This window comes from Gossypium hirsutum, chromosome D11 (assembly GCF_007990345.1).
Source record: "Gossypium hirsutum isolate 1008001.06 chromosome D11, Gossypium_hirsutum_v2.1, whole genome shotgun sequence".
Classification (NCBI taxonomy): Eukaryota; Viridiplantae; Streptophyta; class Magnoliopsida; order Malvales; family Malvaceae; genus Gossypium; species Gossypium hirsutum.
In genome coordinates this window covers 8,278,894-8,301,638 of record NC_053447.1, presented here as the reverse complement: position 1 = coordinate 8,301,638, position 22,745 = coordinate 8,278,894, and the positions used below count along the sequence as shown (strand labels likewise).

The window sequence follows — 22,745 nt, the reverse complement described above, 5'->3', positions numbered from 1 at the left end:
GGAGTCTTAGCTTGAATCGGCCCAGTAGAAAAAGCTCAAATGTTCTCAGTTTTTTCTTTCTGTCGAAAAGAGAATTCATTCAAAGGCCATCAGGCCGAAGTACCAAGGACAGTAGAACAGTCTCATGGCCCAGTAAAAAATCCAGTTCCCCAAACCAGACTCCTTCAGAAACAAGCATTAATGCCCGTCTATATCCAAGAGTGGAGTGATTATCATCATTGCCAAATTGTCTACCAAATATATTCAATGAAATCAAGGAACTAGCACGAGACTATTGGGGTTCAGGAAATAGAAAGTTTGCTTTTGATTAATTAGGAAAATTGCTGTATGCCGCTTGATACTAGTAGTCTTGGGCTAAAGAAAATAAAATAACAAAACAAAGTTTTCCTACTCAAACTTGGGTTTAATACCTTACCAATGTGGATGCTTTTTGGGTCCGTATTTTAAGAAACAAGTAAAATGTTTGTGATACTTGTCCGGAGACCATTATTGTTGGAAGTAAATGCTCTTATCTTTGGAGATCCTTGCTCAATATTTGGCTTGCGGTGTGGTGACTGAACGTATTCGTTGATATATTGGAATTTTTGTCAAAGATGTGAAATTTAGGTAAAAAAAAAAGATAAATATAAAAATTATACATGAATTTTGATCAAATGTGTAATATCATACATAATTTTTTATTTTGTGTGATTTTATACATGATTTTAATTTGATCCAATTTTCATAAATCACTAACTACATTATCAAAGTAGCACCATTTTACATATACACAAACAATAATATTAATTCAATATGAAAATAAATGTATGTATTTATTTCTTTAAATATGTACAATTAAATCAAAATCAAAATTTCATATATACATATGAATCATATTTTAAGTTTCATGTGTATGATTGCTCCAAATCAAAGTTAATGTATAATTTTGATATTTATCCTAAAAATAATAATGGTCAAACTGACAAAAGATATAAACATTGAACGCAAATTTTGAAATTATGCTTTTTATATCTTTATTAACAATCATTAGTTGTTTTAAAAATAATCATTAATTGCCAATTGAGTCTTAGTTTTGATTGATATCGGCATTGTTGCCAGTGTAAGAGAACATGGGTTTAAGTGCGCTGAAACATGTTATTCTCCTATTTAAAGGTTGGTGTTGGGATGGGCTATGGATAGTTCTAGGCATTGCATAAAAAAAAACAAATATGATAATAACCTATAATGATATTAATGTTAAAAATAATAATTATTAATTAAGCTTGTCTTTTTTATTTTTCTTATTTTTATATTATTTTTATGTTTTTCTTACATAGTGAGTATGCATATGGTTATTTCATACTATACTTTTGTTTGTATCTAAATTGGAATCACAAGTGAATCAAATACCAACTCAATTGAAAAATGACTAAAAAATTAATTTTTTTTTTACAAAATAACAATTATTGCCATGTCTGTTTCTTTTTCTATATTTTATAAAAATCAACTTAAACTAAAAATAATATATGGTGAAATTTAAATTTAGAACATTATAATTTTGCGTAAACTATGCTGGCAGTCACCAAACATATTAGTAAATTTTTTTTTTGTCACTTAACTATAAAAAGTTACAAAATAACCACTCAACAATTCAATTTTTTTTGTCACTAACCATTAAATGGCTGATGGAAAGATGATATGGAAGTTTTTAAAGTTGAAATAATAACAACTTTAACTCTCAATATTCATACACTGTGTCAATTTAATATTGATTCTAAAAGAAAATAGTGTAAATGTTGAAGGTTAATTATTTTATAATCAAAACTAAATTGACACAGCATATAAATATTAAGGGCTAAAGTTACCGTCATGCCAATTTTAAAAGTTGTCACGTCATCTTTCCATTAACCAATTAGATGATCATTTTGTAACTTTTCAAAGCTTTAACCTTATTATTTCAACCAAAACTTTATTTATCTTTTACATAAATTTTGATATGAATATATTTTTTGCATGATCCTTTTTTGCTTACATTGAATGAATCTCATGTTGGGAAATGTGCATATGTTGTAGTCAACATGTAATTATTTTCTATGTATTTGAATGATAAATAAATAAAGTTAATTTCACATTTCATTGTTATATCTTTTGTAATTTTGTCTTTCAGGTTTTGCATACATAGCAAAATTATCACAAACAAATATTTCCTCATTGATTTACAAGTTAAAAATTGATTATGAGTGGTATTGTAAGAATATTTATATTGCGAGAAATATAACTTATTTCAATAGATAATCTAAGCAAGTCAGTAATCTCGTAAAAGAATCAAAGTAAGCGTTTTATTCAAATACTTAGAAGGATTATTATGTCGTCTACAATTCCAATTGGGGAGATGGCTAGTCTTGGTTATCGGAACAGTTGACTCCACAAGTAGAGACATAGATGTACTCATTGGAAGAATAATACATTGGACTGGACCCAATTTGAATTAATTCTGAATCCATTTGTGAATTAATTCACTTGTGACATTTATGGTGGTGACGTTCATGGTGTGATTTACCTAAATCCTGAGTTAGTCACTGACCATGCATATGTAACTCATGTGTTTTGATATAAGTAGAGGCTTATTCTTTAAAGATGATCAAGCCCATAGTCGATATGTTGGGTACACGACTTGTGAATGACATGATTTTTCCAGCAACAATGGAATTCATAACTTGATTAAAAAGTTAATGATATCCTATTGTGTGGATTAATAAATATGGAACGTGGTCACGAGTTACTTATTCTCGAACAAGCAATTTATCACAGTCATTTGTTGATAGTGATTATATTAATCATTAAGAAGACACAATGGTTATAATGAGAGATAATAGGATTGTATTGAGTGAACGAATTTAACTCAAAGGAATCAAGAATATCATATGATGATAACAAACATATGACAAGGTCATTGGACAAAGTAGTTGGATGAATTGTTTTCATAAATAGTATAAAATAAAGAGTTAATCATGGTACTTCTTGTGGGCTGACTCCATGATTAAGTAAATTGTGAATTATCATAACAATGCTTTTGGACATAATTGCAATTACTAGAGTTTAATTATATATGCCTGATTAGTCCCTCTGCTAGCTCAACAAAAACTCGATCGAATTGCATTTGAATCTTAAGAAAATTCTACGACTTTGGATATAATTCAATCGAATCGATTTATTTGATGTGGAATTAAATTGGGCAGTCGTGAGAATTGTTCAACTAGAGAATTTAATTAAGTAATTTTCTTAAAAAAATAATTTTGAAAAATCTTAGTGATTTTTGGGAAAATTAATTTTGATCAAACAAAATTAAATTAATTAAATCAAACTAATCAAATTAATTAAAATAAACATGATATATTTGAAATTTAAATTTCAAGTCAGACAATTAGCCCAATAAGTAATTGAATTTGAAAATTGGACTTGAGATCAAATATTGGAAACGAGAATAAAAAATCGAGACTGAGACCCAAAACTGGTCGAATCGGGACCGGTATGTGAAATCGAACCGATGGTCCAACCAGTGGTTGGATCAGACCGATCGGGCCGTCACTGGCTCAGATCAAACCGATAGCAGCCAAATTGACTCGAGGTGTCGTGCCTACACCATCGAGCATGACAGTACTGATGACTGTGACAGTGACAATTTGGTGGCCGATGGATGGTTGGCAGTGTCAATTTTTCAGCGATTGAGCAGTAGAAGAATCACACTCCTACTGAAACTCTATCGGATAATTTGATTTCAGATTAATTAATCAAAAAAATATTATTTTAATAAATTTAATATTTAATTTAATTTAATACTTATATTGATAGTATTTTATTAATTTAATATTAAAATGATTATCTTAATATTAAGTGCAATTTAATATTTATCTTGTAGATAATTATTCTATTAATTTAATAGATTTAATATTAAATTAAATTTAATATTAAATTGATGAAATTTAATTATAGTTGAACCGAAAAGATATAATTTTGATTAAGTGTTTATTCTTTATATATCACAATAAAGTTATTATTTTTGGAAAAAAAATCATAATATTCTAACTTAGGGTCCGTTTGATTGTGGGATTTGATTTTCCGGAAATTGTTTTCCGTGTTTAGATTTTTGAAAATGTTGGTGACCATGGTTAGATTTTCTGATGACTTCTTGTTGTGTACATATTTTACTTTTTTCTCCGTGTTGGTGTGGGGGAAATCACTATTTCTTTCCTTTTGTCCACTTGCTTACAGTGTTTGCACCTTAAACCTTTTTACAAGTTATAGTGTGATTTTGTTTAAGCATATATGTATTTGAAGTTTTTCGTAGCAAAAATTATCTTTAAACAATCTGAGATGGTACGAAGTTGCTTCAACTTGAATGGCATGCTCCTTTATTTTTATCATTCACTATAGTGAATTGCTGTTTTATCGTTTTGAATGATGTAATTCACCATTTGCAGTTGGAGCTACTGTAGCCATTGTTGGATTTACAGCTTACTGCGTATATGCTGCTAGGAAGAATGCTTCTAGTTGAGGGATGACCATTCTCCCATCTTTTAGACACTGTTATGGTTATATTATCTTCTTAGAAACAATTTTTGCCATGTTTATTTTCTTAATCTGATTTCAATGGCCGACTTTTATGCGTTATATTCAGAATCCTAATCTGTATGAAAAAGAATTGCAAAATTCTACCATCCAATTTAGTAGTGTTGGAAATGTTTGGTGTGTAGAATATCAAGAGAAATGATGGAATAGAGTGATTGTGCAATAAAAAAAATTTTGCTCTACATTTCAACCATCGTTGCTTGCCTGTGTCCTATTTCATACTATTACTTTGGATTCAAATATTGTAATTTAGATGAATTGGGATTGGGATGAAGAGTTTCACCTGGATTCAGATGCTAATCTTTTGAAAATTTAATATTCAAATGATTTTGATTAAGATGGCGATAGATACTAATTTTAGATCTTTGGTGTATCCAGATATCCGGTTGATATTAGAGTATGTTTGTACACTTGTAATTATTTACTATAACCTCTTGTAATTTTTAATTCTAAAAAATTATTAATTATTATAAGAATTTCGAGAGTAATACTCAAGAAAAAAAATTATTAAATCAAATTGCAATATATGTAAAAACAATTTAAAATATAAAAATTTATTAATATATATTATGTAAAAACAACTTTTTCGAAAAATATTTTCAGAAAATTTGCCAAACAACAGAAAATATTTTACACAGATTCATCCAAACACCAAGAAATATTTTCCAGTAAATCATTATTTTACTGTCAAACAAACAGACCCTTCGTTCGTTCTCCAAAACCGTTTTACCAACATGTTATAATTCAACATCTCACAAATGATTAAACTACCCTTATGATACCCCAATATTTATCAACCATGGTTAATAAATAACTAAGTTAACCCATCATAACAACTAGTATAAATTAAAGCCAACTAGTATCAATTAAAGGGTTTAGGGTATAGTTTGAAACCCTAGAAAAACATTTTCCTTCTCTTTTATATTTGTTCTTAGAAATCTCTTTCTCTTGCAAAGAGCCCATCAAAAAGAGAGTGGGAAACCAGGAGGGGCTTAAGAGAAACCCTAAAACAGGTATTTACTCAAGGCAAAAACAAAAGGTACGGTCGAGAAGAGAAAAGACAAGGAAATTCTCAGAGGCAAATAGAGTCTCATCAAAACCTCATTCTATTACACAGTCAAAAAATTATTAAAAGGTATGTTTTTCTTTTCTCTCTTTTTTATTCTTAGTATAAAAATTGAAAAGAAAAACCCATTGGAATTATCTATGAACGTTTAGTTGCAGAGAACAACAATTTAAAGTTTTGGATTTTGATTCTATTTGCTTAACTCGCGTGAATATATAAATTAATTAAGACTCAACAAAATTTTATATTTCAAAATTATGAATTTCAAATTTATGATTATTTATTGGAATTTTGAATTGATGACTAAATAAGCATTTAACAAAATTAGGAATCTTACAAATAATCCTAAAAGCTTTTACTTATATGCATTTATCATATAAATTATCTTGTTTCTAAGATTTAAATTTATTTTCTGAAAATAGAAGTTCGTAGATGGAAACCTTACGATTTTTTTGCAGTGTGTTTAGAACTTCTTTTATCATAGAAATTACAATTTAATTTTGACCCTTAACAAGACTTTTAGATTCGAGAGAAGGCACGGACAAAATGAAAAGATTTTCCTTTTAATTTTCAATGAAAAAAAAACCCCTTGGACTATAGCCTTTCCCGCCCAAAATCCATTTTCTAAAATGCAAAACTCATATATTTAATCGGTTCTCTTGTGTGTTTAGAAGGTTAAATTTGAATTTAGATTTGTAATTTTTAAATTTATGGATTCAAAATTATTTGTTTGGGAGAATTGAAAATTATAAGTTCAAGCTTATGATTTGGGTTTGGATTTACATCAAATCTTTACCTTTTTATTTAATTTGTGATGTATTAAGCCAATATTCAATAATCTAAACACAACAAAATAAAAAAAAATTAATGTCATTAATAGAAGTGAAAATCTATGTAAAAAATATTAAAATTTATATAAATATATATTACTTTGAAGATAAAAAATATACAAATGCGATGATAACAATTTTTTTTTTGTATAACATAATTATACAAATACAATATAGAAAAATAATTAAACTACAACAAATTAAAAAAAAACACAATTACATGTAAAAACGATATCTTGAATCACACTAGAGCATGAAAAAAAATTATATAACACAACACAAAAATACAAAATAATTGAATTGAGAGATAATTCTTATAATATAAGGGATAAATTTGTGCTTTCCGACCATCATGTAGAATTAGAAAAAGAATAAGAGATATTTAACTCAAATCTAAGTTTTGAAATGAAGCAATAAGTCTTTCTATTCTTATTTTAATTGTTTATCAGTTTGGTTCCCAATCTTCATTATTTGTTATGTCGAAGAATGAAAGATTATATAATTGTTTGTTTTTAAGTTTTGAATTTGAAATCAATGAGAGGATGGCCGATGAAGGTTGATGGGCCTTTAGTAGATTGCAAGAATTCCCCATAAAAGCTTGACCCAATTGGTTCTTTGAATATCCTTGAACCCATTTCAATGGTTTTTTTTTTTTGAAATCTGAATCTAATAACCTTAGGTTATAGTTTAATAAGTTCTTCAATGTTGTTTTTAAAGGAGACATGTGCCCAATGTTGTTTTTGGCCTCTTCCTCCTATGCTTGGAGATGGATAACTTGTGGATTTGTTTAAGTTTTCTTGGTTGTAAGAGAAAGGGGGATGCAATTTGCTTAGGAAAGTGGTTTATGGAATTTGGTTGCTAAATAGTTTGGGTTGGGTTTAGATGTAACATCTTAGTTAAGTTGGTTTATATTAAGTACTTAGTTTCATTAGAGAGATGGTTGGAGAGAATTGTTTAAAGCAATGACTCAAATATTGAAATGAGTTTCAATGGTTTGGATTTGGAAGGTAAGCTTAAGGGGTATTTTTTTATTGGAACCAGATAACAAGGATATGGAGTATTGCCATGTAGAAAGAAATGTGTAAAAGGTGAAAAAGCTAAGCATATTGATGAAGTTGAAAAGTTGAAAATTGCATAATGATGAGGATTTAAACAATGTGATGGTCGGTTCATTTGGTGACAAAAGTGCATTGACGCTAATAAGTACAAAGATACACTTTTAGAGGAATGTCTTGAATGTAAAATATGTATCAAGAGTGATGATATTGATGATGTTATGATTATGGATCTGAATAACATAAATGAAAAAATATCATTGCATAAGAGGAAATGAGATTCGTCATGAGGATTGCTTAATTAGGTTATTGGGATGGCAAAGGATTCATGTAACTTTAGGGTTGGTTAAATATCTGGGGGGTCAAAGTGGAAGTCTTAGAAGTGAGAAACTTTGGAAATAGGTTTTATTGTTTTGAGAGATTGCTTTTTGTAGAAATATGATCTTGCAAGTTCTATCCAATCTAATTGGTAGGCATATATATTCAATTGAAACATCTTATTCTACCTTTTGTCCTTAAATTAAGGGATAAGTCTATATTAACTACTTTAAGCGTATGCAACTCTATTGTTAATATTAGGATTTGTTTGCTCAAATGAGTAATTTTCATTTTAATCAAGTTTATTGTAGCTATTGTAATGATTAAAATGCAAGTAAAATAATTTGTGCTTCACTACTTCTAACACTTCTTAGCTTAAGAAGTAAGATAATCTTGAAACTTTACTTATAATTTCTTATTAGTTATGTATTGTACTGTTATTTGTTCCATAAACATCCATTTACTTTTTGATACTTTTGTTATGTGTTCTAATTCCTTTTCTTTCTTATTTATATTATAATGATTACTTGATGTTCCCACTTTGTAGAAAAATCAGAAGATGCATTCGAGCATGTATAATGATCACCCTAAATTTAGGTATAATCTCAGAGAAAGGTCGAGTAGCATGAAGCAACTCCATTTAGGGAAAATGGCATCAAAGGGTCTTGATTGGTCACAGTCTTCTTCCTTTGGGAATCATAGCCACTTGGATAATTCTATATTAAGTGTTGACAAAAATTTGCGTGAATGTAGTGACTTTACAACTTCAAGTCTAATGTTCAATTATAATGTTGACATACAAGTTCCTATTGGGCCACTTTTTCAAGCTGAAGTACTAGAGTGGACTGGAGTAGCTTTAGAAAGTGATGCGAAATGGTTGGGTACTCTTATTTGGCCATTGGAAAAAAATGAATATAGTTTTTTGATTGAAGGGGATCGAATTGGAAAAGGAAGACAAGATTCATGTAGTTGTCAAATTCGAAATTCTTTACAATGTGTAAAATTTCATGTTGCTGAGAAAAGGTTGGAAGTAAAGCATGAGTTAGGACCAGCTTTCAACCAATGGAATTTTGATAAGATGGGTGAAGAAGTTGCATTTGGTTGGAATGAGAAAGAAAAAGATATGTTTTCATCAATAGTGAAGTCGAATCCTCCATTAGGAAAATGTTTTTGGGATGAGATATACAATAATTTTCATGACAAAAGTAGGGAAGAACTTGTTTGCTATTATTTCAATGTCTTTCTTTTACAACATAGAGCGTACCAAAATCAAGTCGCTCCCAATAGCATTACCTACGATGATGAGGAAGTTGTATTAGGACCGGAATCAATTGGTAAAGGCATTGGGCCTAAATCTTACACTTCCATCTTAATTCCTTTAAGGAAGTCACAAAAGAAGTCAAAAGATGCTCTTCCTCAATTTAGTACGGAGCACTTTGACAAAAGATGGAAAAGTGGAAGTCCATTTAAAGAGATATCTGGAAATGAATCTTCCAATGGTGAATATTTTGTTTTATGCAACAACTTAAAAAGGAAGAATCGAAAAATTGATCACACCTTTAATCTCTAGTAGTTTGGATCCTTTTGAAGTTTTTTGGTCCATGCTTTTTTGTTTTCAAGCGCTCTTTCTCTCTTTCATGTCCTTTATCATTACTTGTAAACTTCATATGTATTTTTGTCATCTTTTTTTTCATTAAGCTTTTAAACGAAAAGTTATGCCTTTTAGTGTGTGTTTAACATTGCTTTTAGTTGCTCAAAAGTACTTTTTGACAGTAAAAGCAATGCTTATCAAAAGGTTTTTCTTTTCCATCAAGTGCATTTTAGAGCCAAACAAAGGAGCTAAGTGCTTATCAAAACAAATTTTCAATCTATTCCTAAATAGTCCTAAAGGTGTGGTTAGCATTGTTATTGGTTGTTAATAAGTAATTTTTAATAGCAACAACAATGCTAAATAGAGGACTTTTGTTGTTCAATAGGCGCTTGGAGCCAAACCAGGAAGTTGCCTATTGATGCCCTATTCTTTATTGTGTTTGGGATTCCAAAAATGTTTTTTCACCATAGAAGTAATAAAGAACACCTGGCTTTTAGGGTTAAAATTATAGTCGAAAAGTATTTTTTCACCCAAAAGTAAAAGATTAAAATTAGGTGTTTTTAACTTCTGTATTTGGAAGTGAAAGTTATCAAGATACTTTTATTTATATTAACTATTTAAAAGATGTATAAAAATTAATTTTATAAATAATTCAAATATTTTAATACTTTGATGGGATTCGATTGTTCACCAGAGAAACAAACCTTATTTATGTGCTTCCATATCTATCGGATTGTGATAACTTTTTTCTTCGCAAGATCTAGTTCATTTTGTTGGCAATCTAGTTTAGTAACCCACTGTATGACCCATTCCATGAATTGTGGAATGATAATTCTATCAACTCGTATTCCATGATTCAACCCAAATTAGGTTGCAAGTGCAAATGTACATGTGCGAAATAGATGGTCTATAGTTTCCTGCTCAACATGGTATAACGAGCATGTGTTGTCAATGTTCGGTATCTTTTGTATTATTTTTATTTAATTGGAAGGAAATCAATAATATCTTCATTCTATATTTGAATATCCAAGCCTCGAACGCATGTCTCGTCCTTACAATATACTCTTCCAAGTCCAAAAATCAATTGATTTGGCTATTAATTTGGCTATTACTTGCAAAATGTTTTGCTTCGTGCAGTCTTTTGCCATAAGGATTAAATTGTATATTTTTAGGATAGTAAAAATATAATTTTATCATTTTAATAGTCTATATCTTTATGTTTTTTGACAGATTAAATTAATTTTTTTATTATTTTTGGGGGGACAAAATACAATTTTATCATTACTAATTTAAAATTTTATAAATTATAAAGGGTTTAAATGTAATTTTTTTATTTTAGGGGGATGGGGCCCTTGTCAGCCCCTTGGCTCCGCCATTGGTCCTTTACATAAAACCTCGTGGGTTAGTAAGTCTTCACCATGCTTGCTTGCTCGGCTGAAAGGGTTTCTTTCATTGTCTAAGAATGGTGAATTTTGAGACCATCGAGTTACATAGGTCTACAAATTTTCTCCCACCTATAGAGGTGTAATCCTCGTTTAAGAGAATCATGGCCCTACTAAAAGGATCGTACCATTGTGTTATGGATTAAGTGTTGATTTTGGTGTCTAAACACATGATAAAGAGTGGAGGGGAAGTGATGTTAGTGATGATTTTACTAGAGTTGGACCAGGCTTTTGTTCAAAAGTAATTCGGAAAATTTTATTATTTACGAAAATGATTTGAAATCTACAAAGCACCTTGGTGCTCATCATGCCCTAACAATTGCCCCCTTTAATAAAAAATAATTTTTGGTGCCAACATTGTATTCCTCGACATTTGTATGTATATTTTTGAAATGCCTTTAAAAAATATGGTATTCCATTATTTAAGAAAAAATAATATTTTAATAGGTGTTAATGTTTAAGTGGTTGGCACTGGTTCAAAATTTTAAAAAAAATTATTTTTTTGGTGCCAACGTTCCCTTTGCTAGCATTGATGTGATTTTTTTTTTGCTAGTATGCTCTAGTTATCGAGATTGATGAAAAAAGAAGAGGAATGCGAAAGCAAATGAAGCCATGGAAGTATATAAGAAACAAATGTAAGAATACAACAAATCTACAAAGGAGGAGCAACAACAGTAAAAAACCTTTTTTAATGTTGATGTTTAAGTGTTTTGTTTGAACATAAATCCTTTTGATGATGATCTAATCAACATTTTCTCACCTTAATTTAAGATTTTCTTTAAGTTCTAATTCAATGTTTCTCTCTCCTCAAGTAAATCTAATGTGAATTCTCTCTCGTATTTAATTTACAACAATAAAGATTAAAGTAAATTGCATTAAAAAAAGGGAAAATAAAATTTCAAAAAAATGTTTCCTATATTAAGAACTTGAAGTTAGATAGGGTAAGAGAATAAAGCATATTCAATAGGGGCAGAAAGCGTGTTTTTTTCTCTCTTTTTTAATGCAATTTACTTTGACGTTTCTGTTATAAGATGAAAAATAGAGGATAAAGAACAAAAAGAATAGGAGAGGAAATAGAGAGCGTATTTTATTGATCGATTGAAATAATTTACAGTGCTTTTTTAAAGTTTATATTTATAAATAGAAGAAGTATAAATCAAAACTTATCTAAATCTTGATAAACATCTACTTAAAATATTCATAACACTCCTTATTAGATGTCTATTTGTAGATAATGTATCTACTTAAAATCTTACTAAGATAATAATCATGTGGGAAAAAAAATCTTAGTGAAGGAAAAAGAGTACGCATATCTATAATATATATAATATGTTGCTTCATTAAAAATCTTATCAGGAAAACCTAATGGGAAAAAACATCGGTTAAGGGAAAAAGAGCATAGCGCATATTTACTCCCCCTTATGAAAACATCACATACTTTCTCATATTCTACGTATTCAATTTTGAATACCAGATTTTTAAATGACTATTTGAATGTATTTGTTAAGGGAAAAAAATCCTAGTGAAGGAAAAAGATTTCACATAATATATATAATATATATAATATGTTACCTCTTTAAAAATCTTACCTAGAAAATTTAATAGAACAAAACATCAGTTAAGGGAAAAAGAATACAACACATATTTACTCCCCTCATAAAAACATCACATACTTTCTCATATTCTACGTATTTAATGTTGAATATCATATTTTCAAATGACTATTTGAATGTATTTGTTAAGTATTTATATCAACATTCTTTTGAAAGTCACGAGTGCAAAAAAAATTGGGAGAAAAATATTTTGATCTTTTCAGGAGTTTCAATAATAATCATAACAAACTTTAATCATGATTTTTTTATAAAAACATAAATGAGTATTTTGGATCATTTTATAGTTCTCCTTCAACTACTATTCACTAAGTCATAATTATCACATGTTCAAATTATTTCAATTCATATAAATGAAAATTTTTCTGAGAAATTCAATATGCTTCTAACATTTTAAATCTTTAAAGGATTTTAATTTAAACTTTACTATATAGTGATTCATAAAAAGGTTGTAACAACAATCATTAGATGCAAGTCAAATATTTTATAAACTGTCAGTTTAATAATATATCTAAAGGTTATTGCATCAAACATAAAAGAATCTTATATCTTTTTATAATTAATACCAAGACTTAGCGAAAAATTTTATATTTTTGTTTCACTTTTGCAAAACTATTTCATTTGCATCCTCACCGACTTTATACCTTTAAATATTTGGACTACTAGTCCAAAAAATCCACGAATATAATTGTACTTAAATTGCATCTTTCTATTTTGACCAATCTATTTTATATTTATATTTCTCAATAGATTTATTTAAGATTCACCTTTTATTTCATTATTTCAACAATAATATTGCATGCAAAATCATTGTCTATCACTTTTATTATCGTTCGATATTTTTTCGAATTGACATAACGTATTGAGATTTATTTATTTTCACTATTTTAATCTTCAGTTTTAGGTACCTGAATCTGTAATAGTTCATTTTCAGTGAAATCGGAATAGTAGTTTCGGGACCACAAATCTGAGTTTATAAGAAAAATTATTTTAATATCATTTTATGATCTGCATTATGATAAAAATATCGTATGAAAAATTCGTAAAGAAATTTTACCGATTACATGTTTAATTTAATAGAGAGGACCAAATTGCATAAAATGCAAAAGTTGAGTTCTAGTAGCTATAGGTATTAAATAGCTATGAAATTCAAAATTTGAGGTCCTTATATGGCAAATAGATCATTAAGAGGAGTTAGTAGATAAGTATGATTAATGGAAAATTAAATAAAGAAAATGACTAAATTGGAAAGATGAAATAATTAAAGATGATATTTTAATTAATTAAGAAATATCATCATATATCATCATCTTTCCCAAATAAAAAGATGGAAACCCTAGCCATGGAATTTGGGTTTTGAGCAAACTTATTTGGCTCAATTAGGTATTTTTCTTGTCCCGTTTTTAATAATTTTCATATTTTCGAGATCGTAATAGCTTAATCTAGCTATCTCGAAGATTAATTTGTAAAGTTATCAACTTTTTAGGACTTTGCCATGTATGAATATAGTTGAATTATGAAATTTTATGGTAGAAAATGAAAGGTTGTTGATAGATAAACAACTTTTGGAAAGGGAATTTTGATGAAATTATGATTTAGAGACTTATAATTAATATATATTTTGAACTTTTTTTGAAGATTCACTCATCTTTATGCGTTGTGGTGGAATAATTGGAACATATACGTACATACAAAAATTTAAAGATGAGAAATATTTAGCTCTTAACTAAAAACCAATTGTAATGGGTAGTATTTATAACTTATTGACTTGATGCATATAATACGTAAATCAATATAATCTCATGTTGAAATTGAAACTTTAGTTATCATAAGTAATGATTTAAATATTAATCAGATGCATTTAATCAATAATTTCTCTAACCCATTATGCGCATAAATAATAAAGTTTTATTAAAGTTTTTCAAACTCAATCAATAAAAGACTGGTATATAAACTCATCAGCTTTAGCAATATAAATTGTCTTAATTGTATAATCTGAAATTAATTATTTAAACAATCTTACAAATGACAGACTGCAAGTTGATAACACATATGTGATTGTTTTGTAGATGTATCTACCAAGAATAATATAATATCAAAATTATACACATGGTGGGTGGATGAGCCCATATTCATTTAAAAAATGCAAGACATTAAATTTAAACTTTAGCTAGTGAGTTTCTAAGAAGCAATTTTTATTGAGAACAAGCAACAAATGAGAATTCTTTAAATTAAAGAACTTTCTAGTTGTTTAATGAATGTCCATATGAATTCTCAATTAATTTTCACATCATATATGATATAGGACGGTCTAACTGGTCACGCCTAGTAGTAAATGCATTTATATCAACAAACTTCTGGTTTATTTTAACATGAATTTCAATTGTACTACTAATGTCAATATAAATTGTGATAAATTGATAACTTTACTATCATTCCTTTTACTTTGTATCCACGTATAAGCACTATTGTGACATTACTACTGAAAATGTCTAAATCAATGTGTAGTTTATGTCACTAAGTCAACAAAATAAATATAATTTTTAAATAATTATATGCAATATTTGCTTTAAGGAATATGCCAAAATTTTCAAATATACCAAAAAAATGATTATAACTCGTTATTTTGTTTAATCATAATGAGATATGAGATCAATTCAAAATATTTCTAAAGCCTTTTTAAAAAGAGTTATGCATAATTAATTAACTACCAGAATAACTGGCTAGGTCATGTATAGAAACAAGCCTAAATTAAACATATTAATAGAAGTCACATCTCAAACATAAAAATGACATAATGAAGAACTAAATTTTTTTTTCTTTCACAACCATCTTCATAAATATGCATGAAATTTAATTTAAAATTCAACTATTCATGCTAATAAAACTTTTCATTTACAATCGTGCATGTCATTTCTTTAAATAATTAACACATGAATAATATAAAATGTATGAATTACTATCTTTAACCATTTTTTGAACTAAATCAAATCGGAATGGCCATAATATTCATTGGTTTATTAACACAAATTTACAATATATTAAATTATAAAATCTATTATAATAGCATAAATAAATAAGTTAATAATCATTTTCATGAATAAATGATATGCTTAAAATAATATGTAACTCATGTAATAAAAACTTAAAAAGAAGACCGTTTCAAATATTTAAACCATATATTAAATCAATCTTTTTTTTATGCGTTGAGTCTTGACGATTTTAAGCAAATTAAATTCCAATAGTAGATTTTGAATCAATTACAATCCTTTTTTAAAATTTATATTTATAGACCTAAGAAGTATAAATGAAATAGAACTCTACTTCTAATGATTATTAGAAATTAAAGTATATCAAAAACTTATTTAAATTTTGATGGATATCTACTTAATAAAATATTTATAATAATTTTCTTTTTTTTAATGCAAATTACTGTTGTGCATTAAATGACGTTTCTTATATATTTTTCTGAAATTTGATTTTTTTTTCCTTTTCAATGTATTAAATATGAGAGAGAAGAATCAAAATCGCATTAAATTGACACGAGGAAAGGTAAACATTGATGGTCAAACATCAACATTAAAAAGAGTTTTTCATTGGTGCTGCTCCTTTTCCCTTGCAGATTTGTTGTATTCTTCCATTTGTTTCTTATATACTTCCATCCCATGGCTTTCACTTGCGTTCCAATTTCTCACTTATTTTCATCGGCCTCAGTAAGTAACCAAAGCATGTCGGTAACTTTTTTTTTAATTTTTAAAATTTTGAATCGGTGTCGATATCTATTAAAATATTATTTATTTTTTTAATCATAAAATATCTATATTTTTTTAAAGGTATTTTAAAAAATACACAAACCTTTTTTAATTAAACAGGACAATCATTAGGGCATGACGGAGGGTGGTGCAGGCGGTGAAATGACTGGCATCAAGGTGCATTGTAGATTTTAGATTATTTTTGTGAATAATTTTGCATCTGAGTTAATTTCGTAAATAGTAAAAATTTTGGGGGCACTTTAAAAAAAAAAGTCGTGAGACAACCAACTAGTGAAAGTAGTATGGTTTTCCATCCCGCTAAACTAGCATGCATGCGGTCGATAGTTTGTTGAAAATAAAAACATATTTAGAAGTTGAAGATATTGTTAAAAACTTAAAAATGTTCAACTTTTACTTATTTTTTGCAAATTTTTTAAGTGTTATATGAACACACATGCAAGTTCATTGTACAAATTTAAAATAAATAAATATATATCCTATATTTTCTTTTCAATGAAATTAACTTTATTAATTGTGTATAATTTTGTTAAATACGATAAAGTTTCTTTTTTTTAATAGATTTTGAGACTAATTTTAATTTTCCAACTTGTTTCATGATTTAATTTTTTTAAGTAAAATGTATTTTACTAATAAAAAAAATCAACTTTTTATTCTATTTGTTTTTAATAGATTTTGAGACCAATTTTAATTTTTGAATTTGTTTCAAGATTTAATTTTTTAAATAGAAAGTTTTTTTACTAATAAATAAAAAGTTGATAAGTTAAATTGTGAAATAAATTAAAAATTTTAAGTGGATTATATGCTAATTAGATTTTTATTATAATAATGAATATTTATAAGTTTTTTTACCCAAATAATATAAAAAATAATTAATTACGAAAAAGGTATGGAAAATCGATTAAGTACTAAAATAGGCATTTGTTATAGTGTTCCGATAGTGCCGCCTGATATATTGGCGACACCAAATTGAAATGAGATAACTTGAAATATTTAGGGACCTGATATGTAAATTTACCGTTATAATTGGTAGTTGACAGTGTGGCTGCATCGGGTAAATTTGTTCATAAACCCTCTTGTTTATTATTTTCTTTTATTCTCCTTTAATACAAAAAATAGAGAGGTCTCTTACCAATTAGTCCAAAAAGTTTTTTCTGCCAAAAAGATATTTTTATAGTTACTTTCTTTTATTCCCTTTTAACATCAATAATTATAATTTTATTATCAATTTGATTTACAGACATGATATAAAATTATAATTATAAAAACTTTAGAAAAATATTATTGTTTATAAATTATAATTATTAGTTAAATTTATAGTTTCCAAATATAATGTGAGTGAAAGAAAACAATTATGAATACCGTTAACTGTTATGTTAGACATAATTTGAACAAAAAAATATTTTTTGAAAAATAAATAAAATTTATTTTCAATTGGAATCGACTTTTTTACAAAAATACTTTTTGGACTAATTGATAAGAGACCTTTCTATTGTTGGTGTTAAAGGAGAATAAAAGAAAATAATAAACGATGGGGGTTTATGGAGCAATTTACCTTTTTTAATGTTGTGAGGCAACACCTTAAAGCCTAACTTTTTGCGGTTGTCAATTAAAACGGTAAATTTTCATAATTAAGTTCTTGAATATTTTAGATAATCACATTTATGGGTACCGCCAATATATCAAGCGACACTGTCAAAATATTGTAGCAAATGCTTATTTTCGTAATTAATCTATTTTTCATACCTTTTTAGTAATTAATTATTATTTATATTATTCGGATAAAAAACCCATATTTATGGGATTGGGTTTCTAAAAATATTTAAAAAAATAAATTTCATAAATAAAAATTTAATAGATTCCATAAACACATTCCCATTTATGTTTAATATGGGAAATTGCATATAGCATAAAATGATTTAAATTTATATATAATATCAATCATTAAATTAAATTTATACAAAACATCAAATAATTTTAATATATTTTAATTTAGACGAGAATTGCATCAAATGCAAATAACCATTTTGATAAACAACTTAATTGAATCAAATAATTTGTTTTAGTAAAAAAATATAGGGTTCAATTGTATAATTTAACCTATTTTTGTTTTTTGAAATGATGATTTAATGTACCATATCAGCTTAATGTTATACCGTTAACGACAATTAACGCTCAATTACAACACAATAACGTAAGTGACTAAAATGTAACATTTTAAACATAAATGACTAAAATGTAACCTGAAATATGAAATGAGCATTTTTCAAAGTTGTTTAGTTAGATCATTTTCCTTCGAAGTGAAAGTGTTTTTGTGTGTCTGTCTCTCAAAGGGGGTTGAATTCTCTATTTCTATTATACGGTTCATGTTCATGGATGTGATGTCTTAGGTAGATTCTTATACATGTCAACTCGTACCTTATTGCAGAATTAACACGTGTTCTCAAAGTGGGGGTTCGCTTACATGATGGTGTGAACCCATCCTGTAAGAGTTCATGAGAGGATGTGAACCTTCATATGTAAACTCTGTAGGTTATAGGTCGCATTCAGGTAATCAAGTAGCAGATCGGTAATGGCGAATACCATAAAAAACTATTGATGATATTGTTTTAACTTTAAACCATTGAATTTATGAAGTTTGCCCATTTTATTTTAAGTAATTGAAAAAAGCATTTAAATTTTAGGTAAAAAAATCTTTCCGGTCTCTTTTAATATTAATATTAAGTAAATTGATATCTTTAGAAAAATTAAAGTAATTTAATCTTGTCATACAATTGATAAAAGCTATTTGCATGGTAATTAATTGTCTTTATTTATTCAAATTATTTTTAAAAAATTTAAAACAACCAACTTAGAGAAAAAAAATATTTTTACCTTAATTTTTATAATAATTTATTAATTTTGATTAATATAGAAGCTTTATAGACAGGACAATTAATTTGGGGTTGCTGCTTTTTGGGCAATTTAAAATACTAAAACTAGATCTGTCTAAACAAACTATAAGAAAATCCCTGGAATGTTGTGATTTCTTCGTCTTCAACGAAAGATCTCGAGAAAGATCACGGTGAGGAAAGCTTGTGCTTAATGAGGAAGCAAATTTGGACACTCGGAATAATCTAACAATTATGCAGAACAACAGCCGTCTTTCTTTACAGCTGAAACATCATCCCCAGAGCCGACATTGATGATTTGTCCATTGGGCAATGTTGTTTGATCATTCCCTCATTCGAGTGCTTTTCGATTGATCATATGATGTATTTGAGTTAGTACTTCAGTGATTGCATGCTCAACATTTGTAGATTCAATGGCAGATGTTTCCATAAAGAAGCGCGTACACGTGGGCGCGACTTATCTGTTTATTTTTTTTTCTAAAACCCTAAAACCTAAAATCTAAAAACCTACAAGTCAGGAAATTACGGCCACGTCAGCAAAGCGCTATGACGTGGCCGCGATTTCCTGGCACGTCCCCTGACATCGCGCTGACGTGGACGCGGTTTGCCAGAAAATGACTAATTTCGATAAATAATAAAATACCGGACCTATTTCGATAAATTTATAAAAAATTAAACTTTTATTGGTAAATCAGCCTTATAAGTTTATTGGAGCTTGAGAATCAAAGCTTAAATCAGCTGGATTATATTTTATAAAAGAACGGCTTTATCCCCATCCGGCTCGGATGAACTTCAAAAGATTTGACTTTACAGTTTTGGTATTTTTTTTCTTTCCTTCAATATTTTGGTATCACTTGAGGCATGGACCCTTCATTACCCCAAAACTTGGAGGAATATTCCGCTTCTTCGACGACTATAAAATTCGACCGCCCCCTCCCATTACTCCGTGGTCCAATCCCGGCCGGAACTTCCGACGACCCATCATCCGGTCCATACATCCTTGCCTTCAAAGTCCTTCCTTCCTGGGCCGCCGCTTACAAATCCTGCGAATCCAAAATCATATCTCAATGCGAGGAAGGTGCACGAATTGGGTGCGCCATCACTGCTTCCAACAAGTGCAAACCCCCTTGGTGGCAGTCCCTGATTGGTTGGAAATCAATGGACTTAAAGGAAAGAGAGCGCTGCGAAGATATTGAAATGGAAGCTTGTTTGGTTGCCGCTAAGGAAAAATGCATCGACTTCGCCAAGGAAAAGTGTACGACGCCGTTTCTCACTGCAAGAATCGCAGTGGGGGAGAAGGAGATAATGAATAAATGGGTTGAGAGGATGGTACACGCAGCGTCGTTGCCGGAGGAAAGCAAATGGGTCTATTTTATCGGGTCGGATAATTTGGGAGGATCCGAACCAAGGGTGACTAATTACAGAGCTAGTCAGTATTTGGGCACCGATTCTGAACTTCAAACGTGAACTGTCACATGGTTCCGGAATTTTAGTCGGTTTTTTTTTTGAAGCAGTGGCAATTCTAAAGTGGACAATTAGGTGCTGTAATAAGCAAAACACCAAGCTAAGGTATGTTAAAACTTTGTTTGTTGACAACTTGTACGAGGTTTTTTCACTTTTGGGTCGAACATTGGCTTTGAATTTCTGGGTAGAATTTAGAAACATCTTATATTAGAAATGCATACACAATGCGTTAACTTTTGTGTCTTTTTTTGGTCATGTAATGGAAGAGACCTTTAAAAGAATTTTGGATACAACATTCAACAGAAATAAGAAATAGCCACAGGAATAAAATACTCCAATTTTCAAAATGGTGAAATCTATTCGAAAGATGGGTTCTTTCAGCAGAATAGAAGCAATGGCCAACCTTTGACTATGCCCATATAGCATCTTAACTTTCTCATTTTTTCCTCCATATTATGATCCGAAGAGTGCACAACAAATTTCAGCAGTAGGTTCCATCTGCATGCTTTTCACAAATACATATTACTTTTCTAAGTACTTGAGCTTTGCAGGCATATTAGTGACCATTGTTATGGATGTTTTTTTGCCCTTTAGTTTGAAATTGAATTCTAATTTTTATTATAGTAAAAATGTAATTTCACTATCTTCATAGTTTATAAGGATTAAATTAAATTTTTATCTTTTTTAAGGATCAAAGTGCAATTTTACTTTTATTAATTTAAAATTTTAAAACTTTTAAAGGACTTAAATAAAAACTTTTCCATTTTAGAGGGATCAGTCTCTTACCAGCCCTACTAGCTATGCCCCTTAAAATAATGTTCCGTAATTTGAAATAATTATATAGTATTTAACATGCATTTTAACTTTTAACCACAAATTCTGATAGTCATAGAGAATATTAAAAATTAACAAATCACATTTTTTTGATGAGACATTTTATCACACATTTCAAAATCATTTATTATAAATGGATTTTTGAAAATCACATTTCAAACACCACAATAACAATGAAAAACTAGCAATAACAGTGGCAACAACGCAATAGATTAAATATAAAGAACTAGTAATATATAAATAGCATGTAATTAGGAAAATAATTAAGCGCGCTAACAATAATGACATTACGGTACAAGTGTTAGTGGCACTTCGGTGCAAAGTGACATCTGTATGTCTATGAGAAGAATAGTGGCACTTCAATATATTTTATCGATATTTTCGTATATCCTATTATGTTCTATTAAGTTTACAATTGGACAATTGAGTTAAAAAGGTAAGGGAACATTAAAGTGGCAATGGTAAGTGGCTTGTATTTTGTTGAATTGATGCTGTATTATAATTTTTATTGAAACAAAATTGTGCATGATGATAAAGATTAATGATAGTATTATATAAACATGTTTATATATATGTATATGTATGTGAATAAATTTTAAATATATTGTTTAATTCTTGATATGTTTACTAAGCTCTTGTGAGCTTAACGCGTACCTTTCAAATTAATTTTGGGCATTAGTTTGGCATATACATTAGGAATATGTTGGATGTATTATGGATGAATTTGGTGGAAGCATTGGTACCTTGGTTCATTTTGTTGATTTTGTAAATCGAATTGGAATGATTTAAAATTGAATTGAAAAAGAAGTCATTCAAGGTTGAAACTTTGTATCCTTGAATGGCTTATTGGTTATTAAGATATGTATGCAATTATAGGTGTTAGAAAGCAAAGTGTGCAGGTCTTTGGGGTGCAAGATTGAGGCCGCATTGTCGGGTTGTTGAAAGTTGTGATGAACTCAAGTCAGAGAGTCACGGCGCAACGAAAAATACCTTGAGGTCGCGATGTGAAAAATTGTGTAGTCTCGATGAGCTCTTGATGGTTTGGACTTTACCCTTTGGTTGTAAATCAATTTTTAGTCACTTAGAAAGTTTTTGAAAGTTTGTTTTAAGCTCAGCTAAGTTAGTAAATCATATTCTACATGCATTATGAATGATTAATTGATATGTTTATTGTAGTTGTTTTGGCAACGAATGTCATCCCGATATCTTGACCCAACAATCGGGTTGAGTAAGGGGTGTTACAGATTTGGTTTTCTCATTATTATC

General features: G+C 28.7%; 2 protein-coding genes across 2 annotated transcripts; both read left to right on the top strand.

The window, feature by feature from the left end:
- Positions 1-5,467: 5,467 nt before the first annotated feature.
- On the top strand, positions 5,468-9,580 carry LOC107922942 (AT-rich interactive domain-containing protein 2). The gene is made up of 2 exons (XM_041105886.1): positions 5,468-5,743; positions 8,425-9,580. The coding sequence occupies exon 2, from the start codon at positions 8,437-8,439 to the stop codon at positions 9,445-9,447; it is 1,011 nt and encodes a 336-aa protein (XP_040961820.1). The 5' UTR covers positions 5,468-5,743; positions 8,425-8,436; the 3' UTR covers positions 9,448-9,580.
- A 10,337-nt stretch (positions 9,581-19,917) lies between these two features.
- On the top strand, positions 19,918-22,724 carry LOC107923654 (uncharacterized). The gene is made up of 2 exons (XM_041105885.1): positions 19,918-20,750; positions 22,356-22,724. Exon 1 carries the CDS (start codon positions 20,043-20,045, stop codon positions 20,646-20,648), a length of 606 nt encoding a protein of 201 aa, XP_040961819.1. The 5' UTR covers positions 19,918-20,042; the 3' UTR covers positions 20,649-20,750; positions 22,356-22,724.
- Positions 22,725-22,745: the final 21 nt, after the last annotated feature.